General features: G+C 43.2%; 2 protein-coding genes across 3 annotated transcripts in view; one reads left to right on the top strand and one right to left on the bottom strand.

Annotated features, from left to right (window-relative positions):
- The window catches only part of LOC120452046 (uncharacterized protein C2orf42 homolog), a 138,672-nt gene that overhangs the window by 73,249 nt on the left and 40,198 nt on the right, over positions 1-25,225 (bottom strand). The gene's annotated exons all lie outside the window — the stretch shown is intronic.
- LOC120452045 (tyrosine-protein phosphatase 99A) overlaps positions 1-25,225 on the top strand; it is a 103,272-nt gene that overhangs the window by 41,686 nt on the left and 36,361 nt on the right. For both annotated transcript variants that reach the window (XM_039636100.2, XM_039636098.2), the window contains exons 6-7: positions 1,485-1,672; positions 5,729-5,843. In XM_039636100.2, coding sequence (XP_039492034.1) covers positions 1,485-1,672; positions 5,729-5,843 — 303 coding nt within the window. The remainder of the gene's footprint in view (positions 1-1,484; positions 1,673-5,728; positions 5,844-25,225) is intronic.

Here is a 25,225-nt window from a genome sequence, read left to right as displayed (position 1 = left end):
TTTCGGGCCGCATGCCTCCGGGCTCTGTGGCATTTGGCCGACATTTCACCTGCTGGTGTGGCTGCCACAGACAATGATTAATCGTACGCCGCTGCGTGTTTCACATGTAGTATACAGCACCCCCACATGTGCATAAATGGACTCCAAAAAGTCACAAAACTTTCCGTAGGCTTTAAGAGCGCGAGACACATTAATCAAAGGCAAAGTAGCAGTAGCAGCGGCAACAGCGACAAGCTATTAGCAACACATTTGTCTTACGGACATTGGAAATGACTTTGCCACTACACTGGGAACATAATAGCTAAGGTCTGTGGAATTTCCAATTTAATTGTATTCAAGACATAAAAGTTATAGAACACTAAACGGAAGCAACATATTTGCTCTTATTTCATTTCCTCATTTCGATTATTTTTCGATTCGTTGCATAGATTGCTTAGTTTTCTTTGGTTTCTCCCAGTGTAAGCCGTTCGTGTGGGTGCGAAATTCAATTTATGCCGCACGCACAATGGAATGCGACCCAAGCTGCCCAAGCTGCAACACATGCGGTTACAAATTAGTCAATAGTGTGTTGCTGTGTCCTCGTCTTGTGAGCTCATTAAGGTCCTTTCGCTCCTCCTGCAGCGCGCTGCGTGTGTGTGTATGTGCGTGTCCTGCGGTCGCCGGCCGAGTTGCCAATTTGTATAAATTAGGCCTGCCGCATGCATAAATTAACCAACGGCACTTTTCATCCGAGAATCGGATGCTGGCCAAATCGCAAATCTAAGCAGCGGAAAAGCGACAAGTTTTCAATTTGCTAAGCAAACTTTGGACGCGGCATCAATGTCAAGCCCAAAGACACAAAATATCTTTTAATTTATTTATAAATTCATTGAGCTATGCGAAGAATTTCGCCCTCCTTTCTGGCCTGGCAAAATGCCAGTTCATCCTAAGCCGGGCGCACCTGATACACTTAGAAAATGGCAGGCCAAAAATAAATAGCTCTAATTATGAAAACAGTTAAAATAGTGAAGAAAGTACTAGTAAGAAGCATTCCCAAGAACATTTAATTTGAAAGAGGTACACTAGGTGTTTTTTTGTCAAGTTTAAAGTACTAATTTTTGTCCGTGTATCTGCGCGACACACGCATCATTTAACCTGCAAGTAATTCCCGTAGACAAGGCCAAAAGGGAGATGGCTGCGAATGGGAAAGCCGTCCAAAAACGTAGACGCAGAGTCCCGAAACCCACACCCACTCTCACTTACACTCCAAAGCCCAAAAAAACAGGCCGTGGCACTTGCAACTTATGTTGCGTGACAGTGACAACTTGACAATGCCACAGACAACGTTCCGCTTTACATGACAGGTCAGAGTTTTCAGTTGAAACTTTTGCGCGGCGTTTTTAATTTCGAATTTTTGAGCACTCCGCCGGAGCTCAACTTTTCCAGCCAGCCAAAGTTTCTGGCCTATGCTGGGCTCATTCTTTAACCGACTTAATCTCTTACAGCTCCCACGGGCAAGCCCATTCCGACGACGGCCCACAACACGTCCTCCACCTCCGTGTACATCTCGTGGAAGGCTCCGCCGCCGGATACCATACTGGGCGAATTCCTTGGCTACCGCATCACATATCGACCACGCGATCGGGACCCCAACGATACCAAGGAAATCTATATACGCGACAACACCGTGGAGGTGAGTTATCGCTGCACTCGCAGTCGTACTCGTATTTAGTTGTACGGGCCAAAGATAATTGAATTTCACGTTTTCTGACACCTCGCCATATTGCAAATGCAGGCGCGATATGAAAGTGCAGTGAGAAAAATCTACTTCAATTATAGTCAAGCATTTAAGGCTTATAGCATTATTATGTATATTTTTAAACATGCACAAATCTCATTTAGATTGTGTTTAACTGCCTTTGCAATATCACTTAAGCTTTGTAAGCTAATGTATTTGTTTACAGTGCACTGCATAGAGCGGCACCATTTCGTGTTCCGCCAGCAGCGTCATTCAATTTCGCTTTGGTTTCGTTTCGTGTCTGTCCGCTTTGCCACGTGCATATCGTTTTCTTTGCCACAAGAACTGTAGGGTTTTCATTCCTACCACGGAATGCCTGAGTTTCGGCTTAAAGTTGGCCTAAAATGTGTGGCGCTACGAGCCCGTCACTCGGCGGCTTAAAGTCACATCAGCGGCATATTAAAAAGTAATTTACACCTGGCAAAAGGTAAAACATTTCCCACACACCATGACGGCGAGCGGGGTTACAAGTGTTTTTCGTTTGCCCACCTGTCAAGGTGTTACCATATCTCGTTTGGGGACCCCGCTATCAGTGGCAATTTGTTAGCGATTAGTTCTCAGCTGGGGCCAGTAGTCTCCTCCTGTCTACGCCAAGAAACCCAAACAGTGGGTGTGTCTGCACAGCTCCACGGGTCTCCTTTGTGGGCGCATAGTTGGGCACGCAAGTTGGCTAATGAACTAGGCAATTGGGGAAAATGTCGGGAAAATGGGGGCGATCCTAGAACAAATAGCTTGGGAATACCTTTCAATAAAGGGAAAGTTTGGCCGCAGGCACAGCAAACGCTTTATTTCACTTTGATAAATTATACAGCGGCTATCTGTCAATTTGTTAAGATCTTGGCTTTAAAGAAGGACAAGCTTGAAATCATTATTACAAAAATGTTTATTGGTTATAAGTTAAATGCTAACCTTCTTTTGGACCTTCTTAAACTCGAGTGCTAAGTGTTCCTTCCAAAAATGGCCACCAAACAACTCTGCTATTTCTTGCACTTCTTTTAGGTGCTCTAAATTTTAACGATTTCGACGGCCATCACCTGGCTTTGGATGGACTTTATTCCACCCCAGGGTACAATCCGAATCGCTGGCCATTTCGGAGTCTCTTTCAGCGAAGCATTAAAGTCGAGCACTGGGAATGCATTTCCGAACTTGCAGCTGCATTCCGGATGGATTTGCCAGCTGCGAGGCTATTGGCTTAAATATGCAGAAATTATTAGCGATAATGCTCACGTACGACACTCGGCGCGTCGACTTTCCAAAAAATAGAAGAAACACACACGCCTAGAGGGGGGATGGTGGTGGGCTCCAAAATAGGGGGGGACGGGAGGGGGCGCTTGATTGCCACAAGCGTGGCACGCTTTTGTGCTCGAGTGCATATTTTGTCCTTATCTGGACGCAGCTACCCGTCTCACTCTGCTTGTCCTCCATTTTTCTCTCTTTTGCATGTCGCTGGCATGTTGAAATATTATCCTTGCAGGCAGAAACGTGCGACTTTAGTTGGACTTCTTTTTTCGCAGGAGTAAGAACACGCAGAAAATAGTCTAGTACCAAGTTCTAGTACCAACTTTAATGTAATCAAAAAAATTAGCATAAGCATTAGAGCTTTTTCTGACAAAAATTTTTCCAAAAATAATTTCTCTTCCGCATAGCTCCACATTTTTTCTCCATGTGTACCTCTTTTTTGTGCTCAAGTCACTTTGGCGGACTTCAGGACATGGCTTTCTGTTATTCCCATATCGCAGCATCAGCATTCAGGATCCTGCGGCTTCTGCCGACCTGCCACGCCCCTATCTAGCCACCGCCTCCCATGGCCGGCGGCATTCACATTGAGCTGTCACGTGTGAGGTGGAAAGCGAGGGGGCGCTGGATTTTGCAGCGCTCGCCCGCAGGGCTAAATTTGCCAATTTTCTAATTAAAATTTCTGCGCCGTAAAGCATAAATTTCGCAACTTTCACGCAGATAAAAGCCTGCAAGTCGAGTCACCCGAAACCTCAAAGGAAGTTGCTTCGCAAAAAAAAAATACCAAAAAAAATATAACAAAAGTGGAGGCGAAAAAGCGTAGTCCGACACTGATATTGTTGATGAACAAGAAGAAAAAAATACTGTGAAGATAAAAGAGCAAATTCAGTTGGGCAAAATTGTGCAGTTTTTGTTAGAGACATTGGGATTTGTTTGACAGGCGAAATTTCCATCTGTTTGTAGTTCCAAATGTTTGCCTTCTACCTAACACCTAGATGCTCACTTTGTTTCCAGTTGCCACTAATGAACGCAGAAGGGCGAGCATATTTAGATGCTTATCCCCCCACTGCTTCACACTTTGCCAACTTATGCAATATGGCAGGAAGTTGGCAACTTTATCAATTACATTATATCAATTACGTGGCCCGCCCTCGGGCGTTTCCAACTTTCAGCTGACCATAAAAATAAAAGCAGTTGTAAATTTTCGGCCTCATTTACTGGCGACTAAATAAAATGGCATTATATGACCGCCCACCATATACAAACACTAAATCCAAGCGCACAGTTTCATGTGCGTAGTTCTTAACACAGTGGCGGTTAAAGTAATAGTGCCATTCTCTATAGAACTACTTGGTAATGAAAGGCAAAGCCCGCCAAAATGAAGAGTTTAAAGAAATTAATTGTTTAGAAACGTATTTAAACAAATTGCTAAGACGATAAGCTAAAAAACTATAATCTTGACCGCAGCTGTGGCAGGATGCCGAAATGCTGGATAAGATATCACGCTTTTGGCGGAAATAACTGCTACTGTGGCTGGCGCCGTCTGAAAAGCCGAAAGCAGCCACTTAAGCTGTTGGCATGGCAGTCAATCCGCTGCTAAGCACAAGCCTAGAGTTCGCACAGTCGAAAACCCGTTGGTTTTGCGGCGGGACCGCAGACGGGCTCAGATACACAGATACACACACACCAGCAGGCAAATTCGGGCAGGCAGCGCTCTAATGTATGCTACATAATTTGCCCAAGGCAGCTGACCATTTGCGAGCACATACAATCCCATACACATGTGGTGCTTTAGGCAATAGCGAGCCACTCTAAGTCTGCGGCTTGTTTTATGGTTTGGCACTGCTTTTGACCTTTGGTTAAAACCCTAATCAGCAGCTCGCGAAATTCACATACAAAGCCACCGGAACGGACTCACTTATGGCAAGTCCTTGCTGTACACGCACAGAAAACTGCGAGGATATAAGGACTTTAAAAATATATTCCGAAAATTGCCGTTGGTCTTGATAATCAAGTGCAGAAATGTCATAAATATATATTTGATTTGAATTGTTGTACTTCCTTTAATCATCATGAATCAAAAGATATCTGTGAAAAAGTTAAAATCAAAGTTCCTCCTCCTTTACTTTTTCGAATCTGCGCTGTGTACGGATATATGTGGAGTGGCAATTAAGGCAAAGACTACTGCTCGTTGCCCAAGCAACTCAATTTCCTTTTGCACCGCCATCGCAGCAGTGCAAATCAATTTTAAGTGCTGCAATTTTCATATTTGCCAACGGCAACGCACAAAAGTATGCAACGCGCAATTTCCGCTCCAAGCATGCACAATGCTGATGGGCGAATGGAAGGGGAGGCGGGGGCTGGACGGTGCAGTGGGTGGTGTTGCTGCTGCTGCTGCTGCTGTGGAGAAGCACTTGCTGCAAGTGCCCCACTTTATTTTGTTAAGCGCCTTCGACGGCCAACAAACGAAAATTCCGTTGGTGTGTGTGCAGCGAAAAAAAATAATAACACCAAGAATTGTTCTTAATTGAGAATTTTTTTTATAGAGATCATAACTCAAACATTTCAAGTAACGGGATGGAATGAATTAATAAATCAATAAACAGAATTCCTTCACTCTTTTAGGTACGAATGTTAAATCTAAAGTGAATTTTTTGTTGAGTTCCTACACAAACGACTAGTAATTTAAATGAAAAATTCCCCATTCTCTTGCAGAGCCATGAAATACAGAACCTCCAGACGTACACGCAGTACAAGGTGACGGTGCAGGTGTTCAATCCCGAGGGTCTGGGACCGGAGACCACCATTCTGGTGATGACCGACGAAGGAGGTGAGTGGCAGTGCCCCTTTTGCGGGACAGAATGCAATGCAAATTCCCCAGATCTCCAACATTATCAATGATGCATGCCGCACAGTGCCCTCGCTGGGGAATTTGGGCTGTCAGGCATGCAAACGATGGCCACAAGTCAATAAGTCGATCGACCCAACTATTTTTCACATATCTCGGACCCGCAAAATTCCAAATATTACGGCTTATTGACATGCCAGACAAGTGACCAATCCGACCCCGAAAATGCAAGAAAAATGGGAAGTTATATGGTGTGTATATCGCATATCAAATGCAGTACAGGATGCAGATGCAGCAGCTTCAGAAATAAATTCGCCTTTGTGTGCACTTTTAGTTTTTCTTCCCCCAGCAACATTTCCATGGTTGCATGGATGCGAGTGGAAGGCAAAGCAAAGGCAAAGCACAGTACAGCAAAGCAAAGCAGCAACTTTGAGATTCGCTCAACCACAAAATGCCTCCGCCATGCAATGAAGCAAACAAATAAAAGTTTAACTCCGTCCAGAGGCTAAGGAAAATATGTTGCAATTTTTCATATTCTTCTCTTACCCTCTTTGCCCGGATGGAGAAAAACCATTCAGCTTCTTGCCCGGCAACTCAAAATCCGCTGCAGACCGCAGTTCGGTGTGCGAACTGTATTGAAATGGTAGAACACTCGGCCAAACAAATAGAAATACAAAATAAATATTGCTTACTTAAACTTTCGCCATATGCTGCTCAGTCAGCAACAAAAACTGCCCAGGCATGTCCTTTCTACTTTGGTTCTTTCCCCTTTTTTTATACCTCCTACTTGTGAGGTGTTTTTGGGTATACCGCATTGATAAGCCAATGAATTCTATAGGAAACTACTAAATGAAACTTGATTTCTTCAGCAACCGAAATTAAAGCCAGCATAAGCAAGTTATTATTATTATTCCAGAAAAACCCAGTAGATACATCTTTTAATGCCAGAAAAATACAACACAAATTAGATATAACCATCTCCGTTGGCAGATAAAAATAGAAAAAGAAAGGTATCCAATGGTTGCAATATCCTGCGAGTCCCGTTCCTTGCCGCATCCTTTCTATTGTTGAATCCCCCGGTTCCTTCGATCCTGGACCGCCACGTGGATTTCCGCTGGCGGCGTCTCACTTGGTATCACCAGACGCCGCCGCTGGCGGAAGTGTTGATGCCATAGTCGCCGGCCGGCTGAAGTCGGCGGAACGTAAATTATAAGCAGTCGGTCATAAATAAATCGGGGCGGATAAAAAAAAAGTCCAACGTGTGCGAATTTATCGGAAAAGCGGCAGCAGGCGGACGAGGGAATTTAATTTCCTGCAGTCAGCGCAAATCTGTTTGCATAAGCGCGTCTTGGCCAAATATTGTGCTCGGATTTAGCGAAGGAAGTTTTTTAAGGCGCGCTAAGACTCGAAACTCTTTTGAAAGTTGCCCAAGAGCTTAGCGGCATAATTAGCATAAAATTCAGCGGAAAATCCTTTGCCTGCGTCACGGGGAACGGGATTGGCCGGAAACGGAATAAAATCAGATTCGATAAAAACGAATATACGATGGCACTCGTCCGTATGGATTTTTCCTCCTCCTCTTCCTCCTCCAGGGTACTGGGTGTACACATATAAGCTGCTTTCGGCGGGAGCGAAAATATAACTCGGGATTTTTACGACAGCTGGCATAACTCAGTAATTTCCGAATTTTTCACGTTTCTTTCAATTTTTGTTTGGCCGCACAGCATGTGGATGTGCCAAGGTGAACCGGCAGGTGCAGACGAGCGGCGCTTTCTGGGGATTTCCAGCGGCTTAGGCAGCGACTTTGGCCAAGGCCAGTTCACAGCTGCTCTGCGCCCATGCTCCCATGCTCCCCATGCTTTGGGCCTAATAGAATTCAGTTGATTTGGGTGGGGCGTGGTCGATGCCACGATGCGCGTGGCAGTTGATTAATTACCCCGAACATTTGCCACAAAAACAACCGCATACACCATACAATCCTGCACTTGAAATAATTACAAATATTTACAGATCGCGTAGTATCTTACTCGTACTTTAAACTTTAATTTGAAATATATACCCTTAAAAAGTGTATCTACACTTCCCTTGGCAGTTAACTTCCCTTACACTTTCTTAGCCAGCATATGAATTGAATTTTCAGCCCGAGAGGAAAAGCCACCAAAGAACTCTGCAATACGACCACATGCGGTGAAAATTATGAAGCCTTGCAGTGCGGCTTAGCTGGGGGTCAGAAAGTCGGGGAGAGTCAGGGATCCATGAAATCCGGCAGTTCCTTGAGGGAAGGGCCGTGTTATCCAGCCAGATAATGTCCTCAGAACGAGCCCAACGATTGCAAAACAATTCTAGGGCTTCGCCGGGCTTTTGGCTTTGGCTTTGCCCTTCGAGTTTTAGTCGTCGAGCAGCTCGACAGGCCGTCTTTGATTAGATATTTTCCACTTTCCTTCGGCCCGTGCCTTTGTTTTTGCGTTTTAACTTCTGACATTGGCACGGGCTCAGAATGCCCCCCAAAAACAGTCTTGTCTTCCTCGTTTTAGCCGGCACGCACTTGGATTTCATTCGGCCGAGACGGGCGACCTGTGGCCAAGAATAGAGTTTTTTTTTTTCTTCTGAAGTGCAGACAGCTCAAGGGGCCCCAAACACTTGTCGCTTTCGAGACAGCAGGACACAAGGACTCAAGGAAGAGGACAGCAGTACAGCAGGACAGCAGGACAATCGTAATGGCTTTGTGCCCTGTTTCGTGATAACTTCATTTCGTTTCGTTTCATTCGTGTGTACATGGCAACACTTGATGGTCTTGTCCTTGTCCTGGCAACTTTTGACTTTAACGCGTCCTGTTACCCAAGGCTTTGGGCCCTTTGACACGACCTCTTGTGCATGGAAGAGCAGAGGAGGTTACGAGGTTCGGGGATCGGGGATCACATGCAGTGAGGTGAACTGGTTAAGACCTCTAAGTCCATGGCCAGGCAACTGGAGCGTTGTGCAATTTAATTTGTCTACTTCTTCTACTCGAGGGCGTCTGGCCGGCCTTGGCTCTTTAATTTCAAATTTATAATTCAAACAACCTGCAGCTGAAACTGGAAAATGACTTTGAGCGCCATTACTCTCTCAGCCAAAATGCAAAATCAACGCAGCCAAAACAAATGGTCCATTAGACTCGTTGTTACGGGTAACTGAAGCAGAAAAGCACAAAACACTTGGGAAAACTGGGAAAGGCCCTTCAAATTACCCAACATTACAGTGTGTAAATAAGAAAAGGATGCCAACACGCTTGAGACCTTGAATTTCTTTCTACAAATTATTAAACATTATCTTTTGCAAGTGCACTTGTATTGAGAATGTGCAGTTTCAGAATGAAGCCATCTATAATCTTTAAATTTAAAATGATGAATAGCAGTGCATCAGCATCTGCTTTATCCTTGAATTCCACCTCCAGCAATTTATCACCGCCCGTTTGTCAACGCCCTTGGGGGCGTGGCACATGGTTGCTTATCGCTGCTGTTGCATCCAAGAAAATTAATAGACACACGCACAGACCCATCCACCTTTTGGAAGGCAAAATGAAAAAAAACGGAAAAAAACGCACTTGCATTTTGAGGAAATGTTGCCACTCATTCGGAGTGGAAAACTAAAGCAAATGGAAAATGGGAAATCCATTTGCAGCGAGCGCGGACTGTCAAAAGCTTGTGGTCGTCTAACCAGAATCCGGAGTACTGCATCTGCCGGCGACTAAGTTTTGCAGCAGGACACTCAACTTGTAGCTACAAAATTAATTACCTTTGGCTACTTTCAACTAGCTGCGGTTCAGGTTCAGCCGTTTGCATGCACTGAAAATCCTCGTGGAAATCGTCCCCGCCCCCCCTGGAAAAACACCGCCCACCTCTAAAAGATGGTTCGGCGCATCCGCTGGCTGCTTTTAAAGCGCCAGCCCCAGAAAACGGACCAAAAAAACACACTCAGATAGTGGCGCACAACCCAAACTCTGGGCACAAGTTTTCCTTCGTGGAAAACTGCGGGCGGCTGGCTGGCGGAAGTGACAAGCTGCATTTCGTGGGTGGGGGAAATGGGGGGTGGCAGATAAAACACCAGGGAAAAAACTTTCGTTGGCCACAATGAATAGTTAATACACTCGCAGGTGGAAAGCGGAGGACTAATTGAGAGGGGAATAAATCGAAAATAAAGCGCATTATGAGAGAATGAAAAGGGGGAAATCTTTAGCTATAGCTATACTCTGAAATGGGCAGTAAATATACAAAACATTAACTTAAAATGAGTGATTGAAACATGTAAAAACTAAATAGAACAAGTCTTAGGCAGAATGTTGAAATACTTTGTTTAATTAAAAAATCGCAGTATGCAAATCGTTTTGGGCAACTCTTTTCAAGGAAGGGTAATAAGATGCCCGCAGCAAACAGCGGTAAGACGGTCGGGACTATTAAAGAAAGGGTGGGCAGGGGGGAAATGAGGGGAGGGGAGAAATGAAGGAGCAGAAGGACGAGCCAGCAGCAGGATAAGGTACAACGTGAAAAGTATGTTTTAATAAAAGCGGAAATGAAGCAGCGTTACCGTTATTTCCTGTTTGCGCACAGTTTTGTTTGCGGCAGAAAAAGAGGCAACAAAAAAAATTTGTGCGAGGAAAAGCGCACCAGGGCCAGCTGCACTTTCGTTCGCTGCAAAGCCAAAAATGATAAACCGCAAACCACTTAAAAAAGTTGCAGGCAACAGCAACGCAGCCAGCAAAAACTTTTCCTAAATAGACGAAATTAATGAGCAGCAACACGGGGGTAAAGGAAAATCCCTGCCGCCGGCTCAGATCAGATTCTCAGGATGGTCAGGATGCCCAGGACCCGCAGAAACTTGCAACAAGCAAGCTTAGTCCCCGATACAGCAGGAAGAGCCTTAACAAATTTATCGATCCCGCTTTTGAAACTTATTTAAAAAATTATGTTGGGAAATTAGTAAACTTTAAACTTATTATACAAGTGTATCAGAGGATGGTCAGTATTCCACCTTGAAGGTAACCAACAATTATGACTAAAGGTGTGCAACAATTTATCTTTTGCTGCATGCACCTTTAAAAATCTTAAGCCTTTCGCTTTTCGAAGTCGTGTTTAATTGACGTTGCTTTGATGGGCACAAGTATTTTCTATTTCTATTGTTCCCCTGAACATCCTATTACTTTTAAAGAACCCAGACCCATATGAATATTGGCTTCTTGTTCGGAATCCCATTTCACCTTTGTGCTCTTCTTATCCTGCTCCACATCTCGGTCTCATAATGCGCACACATATCACTTTTGGGATGGGACTGCGGCGGGTTTTCCATTCGGAAAATCAGGCTAATAAAACATTTGCAAGCAATCAGAAAGTTCCAGCGCCTTCTGCGATGGATGTCATTGCATGTCTGGGCCGCTCCCCTGTCTTCTTCGTCGTCTTCCTCCTTTTGGCCGCTGGCAGACAAACTGTAATGCAAAATGAAAGCCCAAAGACGCTTTTCGCCCAATTTTCCCGGCGCGCCTTCCATTTTCCACGAATTGACGGGGCACTCGAAGCCGGGCAGGCAAAGTCGACTGCCAGAATGAAAACGAAATGAAAGTTGTCGGAAAGTTGTTGAAAATGGCATTCGGCGTTGACAAATAATTTCATATCATGTCTGCGCTTTTTTGGCAAAGGATACCCCATCCTTCATTCCAGTCTCCGCCTTTGATTTCCCTTCATTCCGCTTTGTCTGTGGGATCAATTTCATTTGATTTTCGAGCGCCTTTTGGGGGACATGAGACTATGCAGCCATGAGTCTATTAAAGGGACCAGCTATGGTCTCAGTCTGAGCTCGGTTACAGGTACACTTTGCACTGCCAGACAATATTAAGAACCTTACTTTGGGTCTCACAAATTATATTGACAAACAAATTTTTCTACGGTTTCTCGTAATATCTTTTTATAAGCAGCTAATTGAACTATTTCACTTAGGGACATTTCAGGACGATTGGACGTAAACATTTTGAAAGCAATTTCCGTGTGAACATTTTTGTCTCTGTGTATTCACCTGACATCTCCCTTTTCCTACGAATCATCCTTGGAAAGTTTTTCTTTTTTTTGACAAATTCCCTGCTCTTGCTGCGACACACGCTCAATCACTTTGGCCCCGGGGCGGATTTTAAAGTCTTTAACTTTTCTTTTGACTTTTTGTATTTTGACCCGTTGGAGGGGAAGAATCTTTTTTCCTGTTCGATTTCTTTCGCATCCTTTTTTTTGTCTGCAGTTCATAGTCAAAAGGATTGCAATAACAACAAGGACAAACAGGGCAGCCGGCAATCTTTTTGATGGCACCTCAGTATCGCAGTGTGTGTGTGTGTGTGTGTGTGCGTGGGCGGATGGGTATCTCTGCTAGCGTGGGCGTGGCAGCACTCAGGCGTGCGTGTCTGTCACCGTTCATGTTACTCTACGTACGTGTATGTGTGGGTATGTGCGTTTTGGCCTGGGGGCTTTTGCCGCTTTTGGCTTCGGCAAAAGTGCAGAAAATTTGTGCAAGTTCCGTGCTTGATTACATTTTTCCAAACTTTTTTCCCTGCCATTTTCCTCCGTTCCATTTCGGCCATTGACGGGTGTTCGATAAGGTTAAGGTTCGCATAGTTTGGCCATCACATGTGCAGGCACTCGGAAAAAAAAGTGTGCTAAAAGTCACAGAATCGTTGAAAAAACATACTACGCCATAACTATTTCAAGAGTTTTCAAATGCGAGTTCAAATTATGGTGGGGTATATAATTTAAGGTTTCCTCCTATTGGTTAAGAACATTCTTTTGCGACGTGTACTATCCAATCCATTTTTCAAATCCAATCCAGTGTCATATCGATTAATGGATAATAGACCTGACACCTGGGCACAATTGCACACGGAAAGCTTTTAACAAATTGTGGTCGTGTATAATCGGCTTAAATTAAACAAATCTAAGCAATTAAGTGCAGAGCAGCCTTAAATCCCCAAAAAAACAAACGGAAAATGCAGGGCAATGCCGGCAATCAGATGAGAAACAAAGTAATCAACCTAGGGCCAAGATTGCATGACATTTTGCCAGAGATCGGCTTAAATCACATTCGGAAATTTTCGACAAAATGGGTCAGGTCAGGACAGAAGGACAGGCCGTAACGAAAGTGCCTCCTTCCTCGAGCTGTGTTTTAGCCTAAATGAAGGTTCTCTTATGATTAACTGACTTCTCCACTAGTTCGATTGGTTAATCAAGACGGAAATGAGTTAAGTTCTCCGTTTGCAGGGGGGAGGGAGAGTCGTACCACAGGGCGTATGATCTATTTCGTCTGGCAACTTGCCTGTGTTTCGGACACAGGACACACAACATGTTGCAGTCACGGCAGTCTCCTCCTGCTGCTGTTCACTCTGCAAAATTAGTTTTGCACTTTGTACATTGTCAGTGGCATTCTTTACATTTCTTGTTTGCCCCCAGCTCGGCATCCTTGCTCTGCTGCCCCTCGAATCCTTGACGGCCCCGCTCCTGAACTTTCGGCAGCTCTAACTCAGTTAGCCTGCCCAGCTGCGGTCCATGTGTGTCTGTCCTTGTATCCGTATCCGTATCCGTATCTGTGTCTGTGTCTGTGTCCGTCCATCGTCCTCGCAGCCGCATCTGTGTGGGTGTGAGCCACTCAACTTCAGCCTGTCATGTTGCACATCGTCTCGGTGGGTGCACTGAAAAATATTGCTCCCTTTATCAACCATTGTTTGCTGGCAATTAAAAGAAATTATATTCAAACTCTAAATAAATATATAGCATACATTGTGTAGTATCAAGTCATTAGAGGTATCCTTTATATTTCAAACTTTTAATTTAAAAAATCAATATTTTCTTTCAGTATTTTGTCTTTTCGTGAGTCCAGGCTACTCTGCATTAGGTTCCGCAGGCGACTTTCACGTGGTTAGTTTGCTGCCGCAGACAAAACTATGCACATTTAACGCTAAATGTGCCGGCTGCCACTCCCCCAGCCACCAGCCTCCGCCCCCTTTTTCGTAAATCAGCTCTGGCCAAAGCTTTGAAATTTATTTAAATGCTCAAAAGCTCGTAATAAAAGAGACGTAGATTTATGCAGCCGGCTGGCAGATGGCAAGTGGAAAGTGCCAAGTGAGCCTGCAACCAAGTGGCAGCCAGTAGCAAGTAGGCAAAACATTTTGGCCAGGCCTAAAGCCCAAGCCCAAAGCCTTAAGCCCATGTGTGTCTGGCACTGATTGCCGCAGAAATGTGTGTGTATGTGTGTGTGTGTGCGCCATGCACACATGTGCATTGCACATTTTCATTTGCAGTTTTGGCCCACTCCCCACGCACTTAGCCAAATTGCAGTCGGCTTCGCTTCGCTGTTTTGCTAAAATGTCTTCGCGCAGTCGCCATCGCCAAAGCGTTAAAACCGCATTTGCAAACTAACACCAGCTAGGACCTCATATGCAGCATCCTTTTTCCCCGTCTTCCACCACGAATTTTCCCCCATTTTCCGTGAGCATTTTTCTTGGTTGCTGCAGCTTTTTGTGCGTTTTTAAAATGTAAATCCTCGGAAATTTTATGCACATTGTCGTTGTTTTTCTTGCTGTTGTTGCTGTCTGCTGGCTTATATAAAATTGTGTAAAATTGCATTTACACCACAAACACATTTGCATTTGAAATGAGCCCCCTCATTGTTGTTGTAGCTGTTGTTGGTGGTGTAACCCATGTTGTTGGTGGTATTACAACTACAAGAGCACCGATTGCAGGACAGCGGATATGTCCTGGCCAAAAGGCGCACAGTGGGGCAAAACGTCAAGGAAAATTATTATTTAAAGATACATTTTTGGTTTTAGCTTTTACAAAAACAATATCCCATTTTCCATCTTAGCAACCAATGAAAATTGGTTTTATTATAAGAATCAACTGCACGCATAACTGAATTGCTAAAGAGAAATATGAGTCTATTTGGTGAAATCAAATGTTTGCTTTATTTTAGTTGGCAAGTACAAAATGCAGTCCTAAATAAAATGCATTTTACGAATGTTTTCCCTTTAGTGCCATCGTTCATCTGGCCAAGTTGTTAGTTTCATATTTTTTTGAACATTTGTTTAGTCTGCTGCATTCTGTTGCAAACGCCTGGTAGCCTGGAAATCCTGTTTGCCCATATCCTTGGCACACAACATGTCGAGTTTCGCATCTACAAGAAGGCAAGGACATCGCCAGGACTTTAATTTAACTCCCTTAGAATTTGCAGTCAAAGAGGCATTAATTGAATCAGAACGCTCATTTGTGGGGAAATTATATTGCCGCTTTTGATGTAGTTGAAGATAGAAAACCTTTGACACTCCACAAAGGCGAAAAGGGGCAAATGAATGCGGGGGTGGTGGACGGAGTGAAGAAGAGTGGAGAATGGGGCTTAGAAACCGGCGACGACTGAGAACTGTGATTACAGCTTAGGACGCAATTTAATTATAAATAGCGCCAATTAATCAGGGCTTTCTGGCTTGTTCGCTTGCCTTAAGCCGACACAATGACAACCTGCAATGACCGAGAATCCTGTCCTCTTCTGTCTTGTCCTGTGCCGTGCTGTGCTGTGCTGTCCTGGCCATTGTCTTCACCTATTTGCCAGCGAAATTCCCCGCTCCGGGCAGTCATCCTGATTTGCAGCCATTGTGGGGACCACGCCCAGCGTTTTGCATAACTTAAGTTCTTGCCAACGGGTTGTGCGGCCCTCCTTTCCTGCGTTAATTTGATTTAAGCATTTATGGCATGCGGTCGCTCGCCCAGCGGAATTTTCTGGCATAAGGTCAGGTCCTCGCACTTTTTGGGAGTGGCACTTCTACGCAACATATTTGCAGGCTTTGCCAGGCGAAAATCCTTGAACAGAGTATTCTTGAAGCTAAGAAAAAGAATATATTTAGGAAAAGCATTCATAGCAAACTGCACTTCCAAGCATAAAAGTACCATTTTTTAGTTTTGGCTACGTATTTTTTCCATTTCGCCGATTGTCTACACCGAGTTTTTTGCATTTAACCCACAGCCGCTGTCAACTCTTTCGAAAAACAGCATCGAAAAGAAAACATTTCGCAACGAGCACACATCACCATACGACCTTCGCACATATTTCAAATCCAAAATTGCGACAACCGTGGGTGTTACACGGTGGAAAGTGGTACTTCCTACCGCCAATATAGACGGAAAATTTCTATTTTTTTGGGTTTCTGGTTTCGCTTTTGGGACCATGCAGGTTCCATATGCGGTTCCACCTGCCTCGCGTAAAACGCATAAATTTTATTCAATTTCTGTCATTTCACGAAATGTATAAACACATCACGGCGCCGACAACGCGCCTGCCACGCCCACCACGCCCGCCCAGAACCGCACACCGCACCTGGGCCGAGCATCGAACCAAAACCAGACTCGCACCGAAACGAAAATCCAGCCAAACCAAGCCAAACCAAACCAAACCAAACCAAAGACCAAACCGAACCAGAAGAGCACGGAACAGGCCGCCCTGCCTGCATTGTACATTTGCGGTTATGTGGGTTCTTTCGGGCCTGACATACAGCCAAGTTCAAGTTAATAAATCTGCAGTAAAACAAGTACTTTGACATTGGGTACCACCTAAAAACTAACTTAAATTATTGGTTTTTTTAAAATATCCCTAAAGTTCTGGAATTAGTTACAAACGAATGCTGTGGACAACTCTTAAATATGTTCTTTTTCCATCAACCTTTTCAATACATTCAAGTTGGAAATAAAACATTATTGTGCCCCAAACTGTGGAAACGTACATAACGTGTATATGTGACCGTTTAACCTGAGCGTTACGTATACGCCGCGTGCGCTGCATGGCCAAAAAGCACGCGCCGCAAATAATATTTTCATTTTTCTGCCACTCGAGCAGCGGAAAAGTATTTTGCGCTTAAAGAACCGCCAGGAAGCGACAGCGGATGTGGCCCAAGGAATGCAAATAAAGCAGGAATAAAATAAGGAAAACACAGTCTTGAGCTGGCCACAAAGGATATGCTCTATAAGAAGCTGCCTGTCGAAGTCGCAGAGCCCTGGGAAAACGGATAACCCAGAAACCCAAGGAAGGAACCAACCAGGGGCAACCGGGAAAACCGGGAAAATCGGGGTAACTGAGGGGCCAAGGTGCCAAGGTGGGGGCCACTCGCTGCGAAGCCGGGCTAAGTAAATTTTCAAAACATTTTGCTCGTCGTTGCGCTTTTGTCGCATTAGCGTACGTGATAACGTCATGGAACAACGGCCCCAACAAAAGCGGAAAAAAACAACCAGCTAAGGAAGCCCATATGTATGCTAAGATCTATAGGAGCCACGCACCCCATAAGTATGGGTGTACACTGGAAAGAAAACAGCTCTACTGTGTAGCAAATGGATACCAGATGTCTAGAAACTAGCACTTCCGACCTTGCCAACTATGTATACGATTTCAGTTATATTAAGATGATATCAGTACTGCATGCACACTACAAGCACAGGAAAATATCATATTTCTATGTCTTCCAAAAACAGTCAAGCAACATTTCTTTATGTGTGTGTTTGCATCTGCTTATTTTGCAGACTCTGCTCTATTTTTTTTGTTTTTTGTTATTTTCTTCTTCTTCGCCGAACGTATTGAATTTATTTTTGTAGTAGCTGAGGAACGCCTTCATGAATAAGATGGGGAAAAACAAGCACACCGAGAAGTCGAGAAATCCCGATATTATCGGCACAAACATAAACTTCAGCGCAAAAGTTTTTAAAGTTGGGTGGAAAAAGAAATATTTTCGATTGCTGCTGGTAAAGCTAAAATGCTGCACAAATTTCAGCGAATTTTACCCATAATTGATGGCTTTGGTTAAGCTGAAAACCCATCGATGCCCCACTTCGAGCCACTTGACTGAAGCATTAGAAGAAAGTTGCCAAGCTGGGTGTGTGCACCAGTGTGTGTGTGTGCAGTGTGTGTGCACTGTGAGTGTATGTATCGGCAGTCGACGTTCCGCCACAAATCAATGTAAATGGCATGCATGCATTACTCATACGCAGTGTGGTGCGGGGGCGCGATGGATGGATTCGAAAACTTGCAGCTAATGATGCTTCAATTGCTGCTTCTTATGAGTTGCAAAACGTTGAATGAATGAGCGCCATTGCATTCAATGGCCCACGAGAGTGTGTTTTTGGGGCAGTGGAGGGAGCGGGGAGTCAAGGGAATCCCAGGGATCCCAGGACCTTCAAGTGCAGCAGTCTAAGTAAAAGCCAGCAGTCGGAAAACTGAGTGGGATGATGACGACGACTAGCACGACGACGTTGCTGATAATGATGCATGCGGCAAATCAATTTTGTTGTATTATGCCAAAAGTGTGCACAAGTGCAGTTGTCGGGGTGCTTGGGGAGGTGGCAAAAACCATTTGGGTTGGGAAAATGCGGTGGAGAAAATCCCGAGCGGTGGGGCAACATTAGCACTAAAGTTCCACCCAGACGCTCAGCTTTTATGTTGTGCCCTCTGCTCGCTGAATGATTTTCAGCTATTTTTTGTGTATTTTGTTTGGTTTGGCAGCGGGTTTTGCTTGCTTTTTATGTGTCACGCCCCCGCAGCAATGCCATTTTTGTGTCGTAATACTTTGGGGGCATGTGGCATGCTCTAACATCCTTCTCCGCTCCACTTTTTTTACGCTCGAAGGTCCTTAAGCGACGCCTTATTCAAGGAGCTGCTCTATTGGATGTGTAACAAATGTTGCACTTTCTATACAGCTGCAGTTTTCTCTGCTGTCGAATTAGTTACTCTGGCTAGAGGAAAATAAAAATCTATATATGGGAAAAGGATTTTCGTTGATTCGACATCCTTGTAACAAATTTATAACATCACACATTCTTTTGGGACTTATGCCGCAATGAGTTGTTAGTTATGATCGATTGTATGATGCAATAGCTTTTTATTGCTTATAATTGTTTACTAAATCCAAATAATTAGTCTGTAAATTCGCTGCCCAGTTCAAAGCACTTCATTATTACAGACTGAAGTTAAAAAACTCGTACATATAATATTTTATAATGGATATTTTCGCTTGGAGCGCAATCCAAACAATTCAGTCGTAATTAAAACAAATTCCGTGCACCACACATGAAATAAAAAAAAAAATTGGTTTGTGTTGAGAAACAAAAACAAAAATCAGAAATTATATTGACAAAGCAAAAGTGCAAACAATTTTATTAACCTTCGCATAAGTGCTGACAAAATATGTAAAATACACAAACAAATGGCTCGATGAAAAGTTAAATTTTTATTATAGAATGCCGGAATGAAAATTGATTCGATGTCGTTCGATGTTGAGTTTCATGACCCTTAAACGACTTTATAATCGAGCATCAAACACAAAAAGCAGCGAGAGTATAAAAAGCAAATCAGGCCGCTTCTTCGATTTTTTGGACACTGCCGAACTGTTACAACGTTTTCATTTCAATCTTATTAAAATGTTACACCCTCCACCACTGCCCTCCATTTTTGAGGGAACTCAGTCCTACTGCGTTGGGCACAATTTGGTATTGAAATAAGTTTTTAAATTAATTTTTTGTTAGCTAAAGTTGGCCGAACTGAGCTGAATGGCCATCCGTCGTCCATTCGCAGTTTCCTCCCCTTGGCATTTTTTCTGTGCAAAGATTCTGAGGGAAATGGGCGTGTGAATGGACCAATTGTGTTTCGTATTGATTGAATCGTGGGGACAGAGCCTGTGCCACTGCCTCTGAACCTGCCTGTGTGTATGTATAAACAGCAATTGTTGGCTATTTGTTGCTCCAAAATTGAAAAACTTTGGGTACTGGTGCGGCCTGCACGCCGCTGATTGACAGAAATGTTACCGGGCAACAAAAAATTGCAATTAAATTATAATTGTTGCCTGACTGCCTCATCGACCCGATTTATTTTTGGGGGAAAAAAAGTAAAGAAGTAAAAAGGCTCGCCCCCAAAAAAGTATCTTACGGAAATTCCCAATGCCACAATTGCGTGTTTATTTATGAAAACGCTAGTAACGTGCCCCCAGTGCAGCAAAATGTGGCAGGGAAACCCCATTTTGCCATTTTCCCAATTCACTCCAAGCCTCGCCCCCACTTGTCTGTTTGAATTTCGTGTGCATTTCATTTGCCACATTGTTGAAGCGCTTTTAAACCGAAACTACGAACTTTTCTCCCTTTTTGCGCACTAGCGCATAAATCACATAAACAACGTTCTCTGATTTCTCGCATATGATATTTGTGATTTCCGTAGAAGGAGATGGATAACCATGCAGTGGCTTTCCTGCAAAAATTCCCAAAAACCGGGGAAAAAAAAAACTATACAAACATTCAGTAAAACAAACAGAGCAAAACAAATAAAAGATCCAGATTCAGATCCAGATCCAGATACCGAACCGAACAGAACAGAACCGAACAGAAACTCCTCCGTGATGAGCAATAAAAATCAGAATACAATGAGACGACAGCTGAGTTATTACATTGCCTTTTTGGCCACGATTTGTTATGATTTCTCCTGAGCGCTTGCAACATTGCAATGCATTTTATGCTGCCATCAAAATATACTTTTTTCCCTTGTTTTTTTTTTCTCCCTTCAGCACAAGGATGCGTTCCACCCGCGTCGAATGCATCTTGATTTTTCGCGTTGATAAAGTTGGCAGGAAAATAATTTAGAACCCCCAACATGTCAGACCTCAGACCCCACACACAAGCTATGTAGTTTCATGTAATCCGGTAGCTCATTGCTTATATCTCTCTGGCCATTTGCCATTTTTATTTCACTTGCCACACTTTTGCCACACCGCCCAGTGAGCTACATTTTTCAATTTACTTGGGGACAGACTCAAACCTAGACCCCAAAAAAAAAAAAGGAGAAGTGAAATACCCAGGCAGGCGGCAAAACTTCAGAGCTCCCTTCGACGTAAATTTACACATTTTTCTGCCACATTAAGCGGCCCAAGCCGAGCTGGTTTCACCCGAATTGGGTTGAGTTGGGTCGTGTTTCTGCTGGTAAATTCCCCAAAGTGCAATAAACATGCGCGCTACAGTGCCACACATTCGTATATCGACACTTTCGATGGCCTACTTAAATGCAAAGAGACAAAAAGTGAAGAAATGGGATCTGCCCATTTCCCTTGAAGCATCGTTTTAAGCATTGAAATATGGCTGGGATTATTTAGCCAATCAGCAAATTTAAAAGTCACAAAATAATATATCCTTAAAACGCATTTTTGCATCTGAGGCAAAACTTTTAAAATTTCACTTTTCCAATTTCCGAATGTTGGATTAAGGCTATGTGGTAAAATGTTAAGCTTTAAATGAATTGAAAACCACTCAAATTGCTTTCCTTTCTTAAAACTCAATTAAAATAAAAACTCGTTTTATAAGGTCGTGCTTAAGCTTAAATAGTAGTTTGCTGTCAACGTGAGCTTACCCACTTATTTTTTGGTTTTACTTTCCATGTGAGCACTTTAAAAAATATGAGACATACACTTTCTGGCCTCAATCTTCAAGCGAAAGTTTTCTATTTATTCAAGTTTCCATCTATACAAGTTTATAAGTATATAGATATATATATAGGAACATTCAGACTTCGTCTTGTTAAACACTCGACTGTTAAGGGCTGCACAAATATTTATTGTGTCATTGATTTTGCCGCTAAGCCGTCGACGGGATTCAGTTCAGTTCAGTTCAATCGTCTATCGACTTTCGACTTTCCTTCGGGTCCGTGGCCTTTCCTTCTCCCCTTTTCTATTTCCCATTTTCCGTATTTATCCAGAGCACTGCAGTCGGAAGCTACAGTGGGAAAGTGGCGGGGCAAATATTAAATATCACCATCACCCGGCGAGGATAAGGAACAACAGAGGGAAAACGCAGTCAGAAGGACTTGCCAGCTGATTGGATGTGAAATTTAATTTCACACAATGCTATTGGATGGCATAAGAACACTCCCCACTCTAATAAGCTAGGGTCTTCGCCCTAAAGCTATTAAAATGTATAAAAATATGCATTCGCAGGAATTTAACACTTTTATTTGAGGTTCATTTAATTGCGCTTCCAGGCTGAGAAAAAAACGAATGAAAATTGCTGACTTGATTGAGTTACACTTGTAGCATACTATATCACCAAATTATTTGGTGCAATATTATTAAAATACCAACACACTTAGCTCGTTAATTAATTAAAATTCCCTTCTCTCCTCCAATTTCAGGTAAGTCGATGCGTGCTGCAATTTATGCCCGGGTATGTCAATATATCAGCCAATAATTTGCCTATGACTTGTCAGTGGTTTAATTAAAATGAACTGCAGCATGATGAGTGCACACATATATAGCCATATATACTACTGCACATCCATGGGCGATGGCAATCCAATAGAGAGTTTCACCAGCCGGACAGCCAATGGCGTGTAAATAAAACTAATCCAGAGTTGAGCGACCGCATAAATCAGCCGCAGATTGAAATGGTGCAAACTGGGAATGGGATCAGGAATCGAGTATGGGTGAAGTGGGGATGGCAGTGGGAGTGGGAGTGGGCAGTTCGATTCAGTCAGGTGAATGTAATTATAAATCATCGGTGCTCAGCCACACAAATGCAATATAAAAAGGTAGCTGCAGGCCTAATTGGCTTGCCACGAGTGAGAATACACAATATGCATCAATAATTCATGAAATTAAATAGCCTCCTTTCCGCAGAACGGGGCTCTTGATAGACTCAACTCTTCTGACAGGTTCATATCACGTCGCTCATACGCCCCGTTTCCTGCAGCTGTCACATAAAAAGCAGACGTCAATTTTCATATCTATCCTCATATTTGTTTAGACGCACACACACACATTCTGACGAGCTGCCAACATCATAATAATAAATTAAAATATATTAGCGCTTAATTAAAATTATCAATATACCCAGACCACATCGGGATTTGTCACCCAGTTTGAGTTTCCCATCAGCGACATATATCCTGAATTTTTTCCCAGCCTCGAAGCTCATAATTCACTGGGCATGTTTTTGCGGCCAGGCTTAAAAATAATAAATACTTTTCATCTAAATCCATATTTATTTAATGGCAATCGCGGGCCGCACAACACAATTAATTAAGTGCGGGGCTTTATTGTTTATTTAACGCCTCGGCTTTGTGGCCAGCCCACAGCCTTGTCTCATATGGGATTTTAAAATCGTGACAGGCGCTTAGCCAGGCGAAATATTTTTTGAAAACATTCCATTTCATTTGGAGCGGAAAAAGTGGCGCATAATTAAATATGAAAGTGAAGTTTAGCGCGCTGTGTTTCGGAATGCACAAAACGATTTAATGGATGACGCTTTAAAATGGAAAAAACAGGGAAAACATCTATAATGCATTGGGTAACATTCCTATTCAAAAGATGGAGTAATCATACAAAGCAAATAGAAGGATGTGAAACGAACTTTCCTGGACATTTGCCAGCTCATTTTTCACCTTAGTCAACTAACTGCAAACAGGACTCGATTTCAGAACGCCTGGCATATCCGTACGTGAATATAAATCAATCAAGCTTCGAACTCCAGTCGCCACATCCTGCCCTTCAGAAGCAGGACTAATCGCAGTCCTGGCAACTGGATATGGCGATATGGGAATGTGGGGATATGGGTATATGTGGCTATATGGAGAGGTGATGTTATAATGAGTGCCGAGGATCGATTTCCGTTTGCAATAACTCAGCTCTAAAAGGCGAAATCCAATCTATAGCATCCTGGTGCCACCCAGAAGCTACACACACCATTGCGGAGGTCCTTTACAAGTGTTTACAGTTATTAATCTGATTATATTTAACGTGCAGAGCCAGTGGCAAAAGGAGTTATCTACAAATACGGAATTTCCACGTTATCTGTGAGGCATTTCCCGGTGCCCCCGCGTGCCCATGGCTTTCCAATTTTCCCTCTCGACTGGCGCACATTTCACTCGAAACTTTTCAAGTGCCCATATAAGTAATGACATATCAGTCTGACGACGTCGACTGTTCTTGGATGTGAGTGGGCGGTGGGCGATGGGTGGTAGACTATGAGCAAATGGGCGGGGTTGAAGGTTGAGTGCTCTGAGAAGCTGGCTTCTTGTCAGTCGTTTTGCCAATTGACAGGATGACAAGTGAGCAGCAGGAGAATTCCACTCGTACATACGGAAATATGTAAAGTTAAAACAACACAAAAAAAGACAGCAGCCAAAAAATGTTTGCTATAAAAAGTTTTCAGCTGCGACAACTTTTGCTTAACTTTTGCCAGCAAAATGTGCAACTCTCAGTGTGTTCACATATTTGAATCTATATCTATGCGGATGTTCTATGTACTGCATGGAGAAAAATACATTATAATTTGGAACATTTTAATGAAACTGAAACTGCATTTGTTTAGCAAGAGTTAAATACAAATTTAAAATGTAACCTATGGGATCCACTCCTCTTACATTTGCAAAACTACTTTTTCAATGGAATTCCTTTTTTTGCCTGTGCACTTTTATTTAATACATATACATTTTGAGCTTTGTTTGGTCCTGCGTGTCCTGCTCAAACTTGCAAGATTTAATTAATCAATTATAACGATAGCAAACTTTTTTCGCCCAGCTGGTAACATGACAGTCCAAAAAGGATGCCGGAAACCACAGATAAATCCAAATGTCACAAGCTCTTTAACAATTTAAACTAAAAAGACACAGACAACGTATATTTTCTGGGGCGTGGCACTTGCAAATTGATGCGTTCCGAAAATATAATAAATATGCAAGCGACATTATATATGTGACAGCTGTGATTCTTTTACGGACCTAGTTGCAACACACTTGGGCAAAATAAATCCAAATTAGAGACGGTTGCCAAATGCATTTATCAATTAATAGAGAGGGAGATTGAAAGCTTTGTGCCTTGGCCACAAAGGCTTTATTTAACTGACTTTGGTCACTGGTTGCTGGTTACTGTTGACTGGTTACTGGCCTGGCTAAACCTTTTAGTTGATCAATCTCAACGGAAACCTCTTGACAATTAATTGAAAAATGGTTGGCATGTGGAAAAACCTCAAAACTATTGAGAGTACAGGCATCTCGTTTTCGTCCTTTGTCCTCTGGAGTATTGCATAAAATATGCCAATGTTCTCGTATCTCCGAGGACTCCCAACGACAACGCATTCATCACCATTTGCTTAAAGTGACGCCTCAACACCCCCACATACACACATATACACAGGCAAAAAAAAGTGTATAGCACGCAAAGCCCAGTGCAACCCAGTTGAGTTCATCCGGAGTGGGGATTTTTTAACACTCATACGCCCCTTTGGCCATGCAGCTGCACACACTTCGATATGCCCAACTTTCTCTGCCATATCCCTTCTATATTTTGTCATATTCCC

The sequence above is a fragment of the Drosophila santomea genome, chromosome 3R, assembly GCF_016746245.2.
Source record: "Drosophila santomea strain STO CAGO 1482 chromosome 3R, Prin_Dsan_1.1, whole genome shotgun sequence".
Taxonomy (NCBI): Eukaryota; Metazoa; Arthropoda; class Insecta; order Diptera; family Drosophilidae; genus Drosophila; species Drosophila santomea.
Note: the sequence above shows the minus strand (reverse complement) of the source record. Positions and strands in the feature narration are given on the sequence as shown.